Source organism: Gigantopelta aegis, chromosome 1, assembly GCF_016097555.1.
Source record: "Gigantopelta aegis isolate Gae_Host chromosome 1, Gae_host_genome, whole genome shotgun sequence".
Classification (NCBI taxonomy): domain Eukaryota; kingdom Metazoa; phylum Mollusca; class Gastropoda; order Neomphalida; family Peltospiridae; genus Gigantopelta; species Gigantopelta aegis.
This window is the reverse complement of record NC_054699.1, coordinates 27,897,400-27,910,020: the sequence shown is the minus strand read 5'-3', so window position 1 is coordinate 27,910,020 and position 12,621 is coordinate 27,897,400. Positions and strand designations below refer to the sequence as shown.

Below are 12,621 nucleotides of genomic sequence, written 5' to 3'. Positions count from 1 at the left end.
CTTGGTCCTGAGGGTGTCCAGTTTAGAGGGGGTTTCACTGCATGTATAAATAAATAATGATAAAATCTTGATACATGTACTTTGCTGAAATAAATCTTGATTCTTGACTTATAATGTTTTGTATGCTTGGGCTTTGGAGTAAACAAGAAAAACAACCCACACAAACATAGTTAAATTATTACAAACCTCCTGGCATGGGCTGCATTCCAATAGGTGGTGGACCGGGCTGCATTCCTGGTTGCATTCCTGGTTGCATTCCTGGTTGCATTCCAGGTTGCATTCCTGGCTGCATTCCAGGTTGCATTTCAACTGGTTTACTCTCAGCATGTGGATATCCAGACATTTTTTCTGTAGTACTGTACTAGTTCACAAATAATCTAAATTGTGAGGAAATATAAAAAAGAAGAAAGAAAAAAAGGTTATTTAATGTATTCAGACAACATTCATGTTGTTAATAAAACAGAGACATATCCTCTACTCCAAAACCATGTCAGTTTTTCTGCCATTAAGAAATGTTTGGATATGGCGCTATATGGAATTGAATGCAACCATAGTCAATATAGGGGGTATGTATCGGGGCCTACCCCAGAAAGAAAATGGGTTACGTTTAGGGTTAGGGTTAAGAAAATCATACAGTAATGATAAGATTAATTAATTTTGTCAAAAATTTAACTTAAGAAAATAAAGTCTGAAAAAAAATAGGGTATGGCGCAATACCCATTTTACCCTCTGGTAGAAACCCTGCTTGTCATTAATGTACATCACAAATGTTAAGACTATAAATTTCATGTGAACTGTCCAGTTACTAAGGTTCTTGTATGAGCACGATTGCATTCGCGTATACCTTAAAAACAATGTTATGTCTGCATGTATTCCTTGATGGTATGTCAGTTTTCCATGATGGTATGTCTGTATTCTATGATGGCATGTCTGTATAAATCCCATCATGGAATACAGACATACCATCATGGAATACATACATACCATCATGGAATACAGACATACCATCATGGAATACAGACATACCATCATGGAATACATACATACCATCATGGAATACAGACATACATGTACCATCATGGAATACAGATATACCATCATGGAATACAGATATACCATCATGGAATATAGATATAACATTATGGAATACAGACATACCACTATAAAATACTGACATATCATCATGGAATACAGACATACCATCAAGGAATACAGACATATCATCATGGAATACAGACATGCCATCATGGAATACAGACATGCCATCATGGAATACAAATATATATGTCATCATGGGATACAGACATGCCATCATGGAATACAGACATGCCATCATGGAATACAAATATGCCATCATGGAATACAGACATGCTATCATGGAATACAAATATGCCATCATGGAATACAGACATGCCACCATGGAATACAAATATGCAATCATGGAATACAGACATATGTCATCATGAAATACAGATATATGTCATCATGGAATACAGACATACCATCATGGAATACAAATATGCCATCATGGAATACAGACATATGCCATCCTGGAATACAGATATATGTCATCATGAAATACAGACATACCATCATGGAATACAGATATGCCATCATGGAATACAGACATGCCATCATGGAATACAAATATGCCATCATGGAATACAAATATGCCATCATGGAATACAGACATATGCCATCATGGAATACAGATATATGTCATCATGAAATACAGACATACCATCATGGAATACAAATATGCCATCATGGAATACAGACATGCCATCATGGAATACAAATATGCCATCATGGAATACAGACATACCATCATGGAATACAGATATATGTCATCATGAAATACAGACATACCATCATGGAATACAAATATGCCATCATGGAATAGAGACATATGCCATCATGGAATACAGACATATGCCATCATGGAATACAGACATATGCCATCATGGAATACAGACATATGCCATCATGGAATACAGACATACCATCATGGAATACAAATATGCCATCATGGAATAGAGACATGCCATCATGGAATACAGACATATGCCATCATGGAATACAGACATACCATCATGGAATACAAATATGCCATCATGGAATACAGACATACCATCATGGAATGCAAATATGCCATCATGGAATACAAACATGCTATCATGGAATACAGACATACCATCATGGAATACACAGATATACCATCATGGAATACAGATATACATGTATGTCATCATGAAATACAGACATACCATCATGGAATACAAATATGCCATCATGGAATACAAACATGCTATCATGGAATACAGACATACCATCATGGAATACACAGATATACCATCATGGAATAATATACAGACATGCCATTCCCATTACAGTCAAACCAGTATTAAGCAGCCACCAAAGGGAGTATCAAAAGGTGTAAATTTAAAACAATGTAATATCATTATCACATGACCACCCATTGTCCATGTACATGAATACATACAACCAGGAAGGAAGGAAATGGCTTATTTAATGACGCACTCAACACATTTTATTTACATTTATATTGCATCGAACATATATATGGTTAAGCCTAAGGACCACAATGATATTGAGGGAGGAAACCCGCTGTCGCCACTTCATGGACTACTCTTTTCAATTAGCAGCAAGGGATGTTTCATATGCACTATCCCATAGAAAGAATAACACATACCACATCCTTTGATGTACCAGTTGTTGTGTACTGGCTGGAAAGAGAAATAGCCCAATGGGCCCACCGACGGGGATCGATCTCAAACCGACCACACATCAAGGGAGCACTGGGCTATACGTCTTGCCCCCACATATAAAAGGGATACACATTCCATGCAAGTACTGGCTATGTGTACTTATAATATTTAGTTTTTATTACAAAATGTTAACATTATCGATAGTGGGAACCGATTCTGTCCACAGAACCTTATTTAAACAACACACAGTGTACGTAGTGTACAGATACCAGGCAACAGCAACACAAAGCTTGGGCCAGTTATCAATCAATCCCAGAAAAACAAACCATATGTACATATGGCATACCGGTATAAGTCAATAGAAATAATAAACCAGGGCTCGATATAGCAGCCTGCAAAAAGTGAAAAGCATGCTGTACATTTTTTATACCTATAGAATCTAGTAGGTAAAATAAAAATTCAACTGCTAAAACGACAAAAAAAAGAGCACAGATCATGTTTTAAAAGACATATTTAGTGACCGTCTCATAATTTCATCACTTCTCCTTAAGGGAATAACCCTCTAATACTTTTCAACCCCCCCCCCCCCCCTCCCCTCTAAATGAATTTAGTCAGGGATAAAGGTGTTGAAATTTTTGGTTCAAAGAAGTTCAAAGATTGACATCTTGTATGAAATGTGTCACTGTAACAAGAAGTCTTATGCTGCGTTCGGATGTGCTCGGAAAAAGGAAATTTCCGACTTGTCAAACCGTAATTACCGAAACTAATAATTATACTGTTCATGTGTAGTTCATGAAATTCTTTGTTAAGTTTGGTTTCAAATTTCACTTTATAAATAAATAAATAAATTTATATATTTTTTTTAAAAACACGAACTTTTCGACACTTCCATTTTTGACTTTCTATCCGCATGGGTGTTTTACCCCCCCTCCCCCCCTTCCACAGGTTATTCATTTAGGGAGAAGTGATGAAATTTTGAGATGGTCCCTTACATTGTAAGTTTGATTATCTCATCTGCTATTTAGCTTGTGATTCTGTTTTATTTTAATTCCATAATGCTCTACAATACAACTCAGAGGTCCTAATTTTTCACTGTCCTAAACCACATGCAGTTATATATTTCCAGCAAGCCATATCTTTTCTTATCGGGACACATAGTTCTGTTGGCCTGCTATTTTGAAAACATAACAGCAGGCCATATTTTACTTCCTATTTCGACTAAGCCCTGTAAACATACACATAAATAAATGGAAGAAAGTTCTAAGGAAATGTTTTATTTAACGACACACTCAAAACATTTTATTTACAATTATATGGTGCTGGACATATGGTTATGGACCACACAGATATAGAGAGAGGAAATCTGCTGTCACCACTTCATGGGCTACTCTTTTCGATTAGCAGCAAAGGATCTTTTACATGCACCATCCCTCAGGCAGGATAGTACATACCACGGCCTTTGATATACCAGTCATGGTGCACTGGCAGGAATGGGAAATAGCCCAATAGGCCCACCGACGGGGATCAATCCCAGACCGACCACCATGTATAAATGGATTCATACTCTTATAACTATGTTAAATTATATATGTGCAGTATCACCCAGTATATTGATGTAATACGATACAAAGGTTGAATAAAAGTTTAAAATTTGTTTTGTTTAACAACACCACTAGAGCACATTGATTTGTTAATCAAAGGCTATTGGATGTCAAACATTTGATAATTCTGACATATATACATGTAGTCTCAAAAAGGAAACTACATGTAGATACATTTTTCCATTAGTAGCAAAGGATCTTTTATATGCACCATCCTACAGACAGGACAGCATATACCACAGCATTTGATGTACCAGTCGTGGAGCACTGGCTGGAATGAGAAATAGCCCCAATGGGCCCACCAACAGGGATCGATCTTAAACTGACCGCGCATCAGGTGAGTGCTCTACCACTGAGCCACATCCCACCTCACGACCATTTGGAATGAATGAACTGGTTTTACATGCTCATATACCATGAAGGTTTCAAGCATCCCCGTCATGGGCTTAGCCTCTGACATCTCCAGCGACTAAGTCTGGGACAGGAGGAGACCATCTGGAGACTAATAAATGCAACAACTGTCCTAATCATTAATGTTATGTAACAAAGCACATGTGTTGTCCGGAACCATGGAATCTATTAAGTCTTAGTCAGCCTTCAAACACATAATTACATGTTGGCCACCAGATGTCAAATAAAGGTAAAAGACAATTGAAGAAATGAAAATAAAATAAAACCATCACAGCTGTGCACATGAACGTGCCACATTCATGAAAGACACAATATGTTGCCAGAATTCCTGGCAGAAAGAATTTTTTGGGGTATGCATGCATGGTGCTACGGAATTGACGTTTTAGAATGCGGGAGTTAAACACACCCATAGCCGATGAGGGTTCTTGGGGGGAGGTGGGGGCGGCTAGACTCACCCATAAAGTGAATGCAGATATCTTGAACACAGTGTGAATGGGGAGATCTCCCACCCAGTGTAAATGGGGACATCTCCCACCCAGTGTGAATGGGGAGATCTCCCACCCAGTGTAAATGGGGACATCTCCCACCCAGTGTGAATGGGGAGATCTCCCACCCAGTGTAAATGGGGACATCTCCCACCCAGTGTTACAAATGGGGACTGCAGAAGTAAAAGAGGTTAAAGGTATTTAATGACAAACGGAAAAACTTTCGAACGTTCCAGCATATAAGCTATCACTAATATATTTTTATAATTTTATATATATATTACTGTGGCTAAACAGTGTTTCTGCCAGAAAGACATTTTTGGGTATGGTGCTATGGAATTGAATGCAACCACAGTCAACAACTGAACAAATTACAGGATAATGGGGGTGCTTCCCGTAGAAAGAAAATCGGTTAAGTTTAAGCTTAGGGTTAAGAAAATCATACAGTAATGATAAGAGTTTCATCTAAAAAAAAAAAAAAATCTGCAAAAGAATTTGGGTATGGTCCATTTTCGTTTTATTATGTACCCTCAAATTATTTTCTGGCAGAAAGCCCCACTAGTATGTGACAGCAGCTTGTCAACGAGCCATATGACATTGACCACTGTGGCTAATCCCAGAATCGGTTGTACATGTACATGTATGTCAGGTATTACATTGGACTTGTAATGCCACTCAGTAGGGGTGTAATGACACACTTGAATATTCGGTGCACTGAATAGTGATCTGTATTGTAGTTGCATTCGTATCCATCACTAGCTGAACTGAATACACGAATAATTATTAGATGTAATGTTAACTGTACACTTTATGTTTCTAACTGACATTAATCAAAATGCAATTTACTGATTCGATTGTTTTAATAATGTCCAAACCGTTTTGCATTAGATCAAAAGCATAGACTGAGGTCTCACTACACAGATTACTTCCGGGTGAGAGTTCATTCATCACAGTCCACTATAGTTCCTAATTGTGACACATGTTGTGGTTCACTTATTCACTTCTAGGAAATGGTGAAGAATTAAAACAACATGTATGTTTAATGGTAAGCCTTCTGGCTGTATTTTACCCATGTTATTTTGTAATATTGTGCATCGACCTTTTGGGACATGGGCGTACAGCGCAAGAGACAGCCGGAGTGAATCGGTTAATGAACCACCTGTTCGGACCGGTACTACAGCCAGATGCGTTCATTTAGCAAAAAACTGAGACGGAAATATTCTCAAGTTTGGAGTGAAAATAAATGCTTATATAATGTATATTCGCAATGGTGTATGTTGTTAGTGTCAATGAGAACCCGTTCTATCGGCAATCTTCGTTTGAAGTTGGGCAATTTAACATGGCAGATGACATCTGTGTAGTGAGACCTGATCCTTTTTGTTCAACACAATAGACTGGTACCCTACGTGTACCTTGATTTCGCTTCTGTCCAAAAAAAACCTGTATGACATTGCATAGTCTTGTTCAAACCAACTTTACGAGTTACGTTCCTAATGTGAGTCACGGGCAAGCATATTTTGTCAGTGTATGCAATGTAACTTCAATATATGCAAGCATTTAAATAGCTGATTAAAGCAAAATAAATTTGTATAATTCTAAACGAGAATTCTGGCAATACATACATGTCATGTATATGGTTTTAAGTTGATTACTACATACCAAAAAACAAAACGGCCTTAAACGGCTGCACTAGCTTTCCTGTAAAAATGTGCACGTTAGTGTTCTGTATTTTATAAAGAACATCATTCGGGACTAGACAATAGACACACCCAGCATGATTAATCAGTTTTTACTTTAAATATATAAATAAATAAAAAAAATTAAAGTTTGTTTTGTTTAATTATGTAAATCGCTGACACAAGCTACTGTACATGTGTATTATGCAATCAGTTTTGTATGTGATGTTTAAATATGTTCTATGGATCACTGATCTGAAATAAAATCTATTATTATTATTATTATTTTCTGCAAAACCTTTACACTTTTGTATTCATGGATGTGAATATATATTTGTCACCTCATACTAGTGATATTTATCGTAATTGCCACCATGTGTATTTGCTACATCCCTACCACTCGGTGCTTTATGTTACAACAAAGTCGAGGATAAACGTTGCCCAAATTAAGTACAAATATGCTGACCTCGAAATAGTTCACCTCAAAACCACTGAAATGTTAACTTAAATTAAAATAACTTGAAATGCATAGATTTTGAATATTGACAACTCTGTCGCAGCTGTTAAAGGTGCAGACCCTAGTTTTAACCCATAAAAATGGACACTATAAGTTTAGTTAATTTACAAACCGTAACTCATTTGGATAATAGAGGAAAAGAAGAGTCTGTGACGTTAAAACAGGAAATATCCTTTAAAATCTATTGACTAGAACTAAAATCTATAAACCGGCCTCGGTGGCGTCGTAGTTAGGCCATCGGTCTACAGGCTGGTAGGTACTGGGTTCAGATCCCAGTCGAGGCATGGGATTTTTAATCCAAATATCGACTCCAAACCCTGAGTGAGTGCTCCGCAAGGCTCAATGGGTAGGTGTAAACCACTTGCACCGACCAGTGATCCATAACTGGTTCAACAAAGGCCATGGTTTGTGCTATCCTGCCTGTGGGAAGCGCAAATAAAAGATCCCTTGCTGCCTGTCATAAAAGAGTAGCCTATGTGGCAACAACGGGTTTCCTCTAAAAAAACAGTGTCAGAATGACCATATGTTTGACGTCCAATAGCTGATGATAAGATAAAAAATCAATGTGCTCTAGTGGCGTCGTTAAATAAAACAAACTTTACTTTTTTAAAATCAATAAACTGCTACTTCTAAGATGCATGTGCTTGTTTTTGTTTTTTTTAAATTAAAAATTTGCTAATAGCCACCATTCTGAAACGTATTTGTCTGCATTGAACTCGTCAAAATCATGCACGGTGGACGCTGAGTGGATGGCAGCGTTAGGGTGGATATTTATATTGCCTGTCAGTCAAGTTATCAGTTTCGATACTTTTGAATTGCCCATGACTGTCCGAGTGTCGTGAAGTTTTGTTTTTCATTTTACTTGTTTTATGATTTTCTTGGTTGCCCGTAGGGGGCAACTGTTTGACAAAGAATGGTTGCCCGCAACATATTTTGGTTGTCCCGGGCGCGTGGACAACTGATTTGTGCACCCCTGTTAGCGTATATCATGCGTTATGGCACCTACAGGATTCAATCTTCTCAGTTTACAGCCCACCACAATCCAGTGTTGTAAGCTAACATGTTATGTCTGTCAGCTACAAAATTCTAGAGCTCGACAGAATAAGGTAGTGCTGAAAACATGATTTTGGCCTTTTGTGGAAATGGACATAAAAAATAATTGGTTTGGGTTCTGATGTATAAAAGCATAAACAAATGATTGATTTGAATGAGACATTGTGAAATGATAGTACACATTCCCATGATGCTGACAAAGTGATTAACTCATTTTAGTATAATTCATCATATAATGGGTTCTGCATGGCACTAATCCCTCGATATATTTGGGTAGAAAACAATAGATTGAATAGATGCATGTTGACATTTGCTCTGTTATGACATTTTTTTTTTTTTTTTTTAAATCGAGAATTTGTAGGTACATAACATGTATATTATGATATCATGATAAATGTGATAACACCATGCTATGTGGTTGTTACACTTTTACATTCAGTTCACAGGTTTGTGTCCATGGAGAAATCATATCATTCTGCGATGAAAATTATTGTACTTGTTTAAACCAAACAGAATAAGCACAAACAAATCAGTTTCAATTCCTTATTCACAAATAGTCAACAGATTACCATGATTCACAATTTTAATGCAACATGATATGCATATAATACATAAGAAGTCGACAAATGTTGTTCATGGTGTTTCTTTTTCTTGTGTAAGACTGCAATGACCCATTCCTTCTATCTTTGAGAACAACCATCATATTAGTTAAATTAGGATATTTATCTTGAAAACACAAAACATTAACCCTTAAGATATTTAATTTAGAAACTATTACTCCTCAAACTTAATCATGTTCATGGGTGCAATTCCTCTCAGTCTCTTGCTTCTAATTCTGATTATTTTGAGGGGTGCGATTTTTCCCTCCTCTGCATTTTGAGGAGTGTGATTTCCACCCCCCTCATAAGCATTTTGAGAGTGCAATCTTTAGCACTCCTGGGTTTTTCTAAATCAAAAGTCTGTAAAAATCTATTTGTCTAACAATAGTTTTACTTGTCCAAATAAATAGTTTGTTTTATTCAAGCACAAGAACAATGTTTTTCATTGCTCAAAATGAAACTTCATTGAACATTTTTACTTGTCCACTGGACAACCATTATGGTATATTTTGTTTGTCCGAACAGATTTTCACTTGTCTGGGCAAATGGAAATTTCGAACACTGACATCTCCCACCCATGCAGTGTGAATGGGGACATCCCCCACCCAGTGTAAATGGGGACATTTCCCACCCAGTGTGAATGGGGAAATATCCCACACAGTGTGAATGGGGACATCTGCTACCCAGTGTGAATGGGGATATCTCCCACTGTGTGAATGGGGAGATCTCCCACCCAGTGTTACAAATGAGGACAGAACATCAGTATTACGTTCAGTCAGTCTAGTATTACGGTCAGTCTAGGATCGATCCCCATCGGTGGGTATACAAAAAGACCATGGTATGTGATATCCTGTCTGTGGGATGGTACATATAAACAATCCCTTGCTAAAAAAAAATGTAGCGGGTTTCCAAGGCGCGTGTGCAGGGATTTCAGCGGGGTTGGGGTTATAGACTGTTTTAAGCGAAGTTTGTATGGGGCCATGCTCCCCCCAAAAAATACATTAAATTTTGTTTTAAGCTTGGGCAAGTAAGGATTTCGACCTCCAATACCCTCCTCCTGTACATGCACCCGATTCCTCTCTAAGATTATATGTCAAAATTACCAAATGTTAGACATCCAACAGCAGATGAAAGGAAGGGTAGGATATGTTTTATTTAACGACTCACTCAACACATTTTATTTACAGTTGTATGGGGACGGATGATTATTAATTCAATATGCTTTATCTTTGATGTCGTTAAACAACCCCCTCCACCCCACCCCCCCAAGTTTACCCTTTCCAAACGAAATAATATATTTGAATTTGTCGATTTTAACACGTAAAATTAAGAAGTGAAAACGTTCATCGTCTACTTTAGTATATTTTATTTTAAAAATAATATATACATGATTAATGTGTTACTAGTATACAAACTAAACTTTGAAAGTTCTACTAACACTTTATAAAATATCAATTCTGAAATAGGAAGGTACGACTGTTCATAATACGTTGTCAAGATCAAACCGGTTTTAACTACAGCGCAAGATTTCTCTTTTAATTTTTTGAGACAAACCCTACAATTTGAAATCGGGAAACGCACGTGTTAACTGAAACTGACAACAGGCTGTCGTTTGTGTTTTGCCGAGCTATGGCAGCACAGACGACGAATCAAGCGTATATGTTTGACGATATCCGTTCATAGCAAACACACACGAGTTTTTTAAAAGTGCATTTGAGCTTGTATTTCACATTTGTACATGATGTTATAATATGGTAACCACATAATGTAACTTTAACTAAACTTAGTGTTAATTTTCAAAGGTTCAAACTAGAGTCTGTCCCTTTAACCCTAAAACGAAGTCTGAATGAATTGAATGTTGGAACATTCGGAAGTCTTGACCGAGTACTCCTCTAGTTCATTAAAATAAACCTGGATATGTGTCGAAGTTTATTTAAATGTAATAGACTTCATTCATTCCCAGCGCCCAACTGCCACACCCTTAATACAATATTTTGGCCATGTTGGAACGGAAAAATATCCGCCCGGTCCCCCCCTCCCCTAACCCCAACCCCTAACCCTAACTAAAAATAATAATGGAGGGGACCGGGTGGATATTATACTTTTAAATGTAATAGACTTCATTCATTCTCAGCACCCAACTGCCACACCCTTAACACAATATTTTGGCCATGTTGGAACGTCATACACAATTATGAATGAATAAAATCTATTAAAAAAAGAGAGCGATTCTTTCCTAGCTGTGTGCATAATGTTGCATAGTATAAATGTGTGAGTAATGACATAATAATGATTATTTCACTCATCCTAAAAACTGACACTTGGGTAGTTGGGAATGACAGTCACACCGACAGCAAGCACCTGCGCTGCAGGCGGAATTGAACGAATCGTAACACGACTTGTCGCGATCTTTACGACATTTCAGCAATTTTATCTATATAATAAATAGCGTATACACACGAATAAAGTCAATTACTTACATAATACACAAGCAGTTATCCTATAACTTAGGGTGTGACCGACACGAAACTAAAACAAGTTCCGAAATAACAATACCCACTAGTTACCTACAGTTATCTTCTCTTGGATGTATGTACACGAATATTTTACGGAAATTATCGAACATGCTCAGGAGAGATATTCGTATCTCTTCGGCCTACTTCCCTTTTACCGGATTTTTTTCTTCTTCCCAAGGACGTGTCGCCGTGTGTGCAGGGATGGTGGATGGTGGATGGTGGAGGTGGTGGCTCACCACCTTGCTATAGGCGTACGGGCTCCCATTTTCGTAGCGGGGGTGGGGGGGGGGCAGGCTGGCTTTTGACCTAATTAAACGAAAATAATGCCCGAATCTGGATAACCATTTAGCTAGCCCGAGTACTCTTGACTGTAAAGCTCTCTTATTACAGTCAGAGTACTCGGGCTACCATTCAGCGTAGGAGGCGGGGGGAGGGGGGGGGGGGCTGCTGGCCTGAACACTTAAACCATAAACTATGCACGGGCGTAGGAAGAGTCCAAAAAATGTGTGCGTGGGTACACACACACCCGAATATCTGTATAACTTTTGCCCGAATTTGAGGTTTTGCTCCAGCCTCCAGCACTAGGAATGTGGTATGTACTAGCCCGAGTACTCTGACTGTAAGAGAGTTAGACGTACATTTGGACATAAACACGCTCTTACAGTCAGAGTACTCGGGCTAGGTATGTACTATTCTGTCTGTAGGAACATGCATATAAAAGATCCCTTGCTGCATTAGAAAAACATGTAGCGGGTTTCCTCTGATATGTAAAAATTACCAAATGTTTGACATCCAATAGCCGATTATAAATGAATCAGTGTGCTCTAGTGGTATCGTTAAGCAAACCAAACTTTACTTGACCTTTTCCTCTCTGTTTTTATGCAGGATCATATCTGACTTAAAATCGCTAGCCGCCGACAGTCAAAAGAGCTTCTCTTGCGTAACTAGCTCGAGTCGCCTCCAGCCCTCCCCTTATATGTCTAGAGGAAGGCTAGAGGAAACTCTATGTAATGCTTTGGCAGTCACCGACAATT

General features: G+C 37.9%; 1 protein-coding gene across 1 annotated transcript in view; it reads right to left on the bottom strand.

Moving 5' to 3' along the window:
- Positions 1 to 11,660, bottom strand: part of LOC121374075 (phospholipid scramblase 3-like) — a 44,004-nt gene extending 32,344 nt beyond the window's left edge. The window contains exons 1-2 of the mRNA XM_041501021.1: positions 11,552 to 11,660; positions 187 to 377 (exon numbers count right to left, since the gene is read on the bottom strand). Coding sequence (XP_041356955.1) covers positions 187 to 343 — 157 coding nt within the window. The 5' untranslated portion in view covers positions 344 to 377; positions 11,552 to 11,660. The remainder of the gene's footprint in view (positions 1 to 186; positions 378 to 11,551) is intronic.
- Between the last annotated feature and the right edge of the window lie 961 nt (positions 11,661 to 12,621).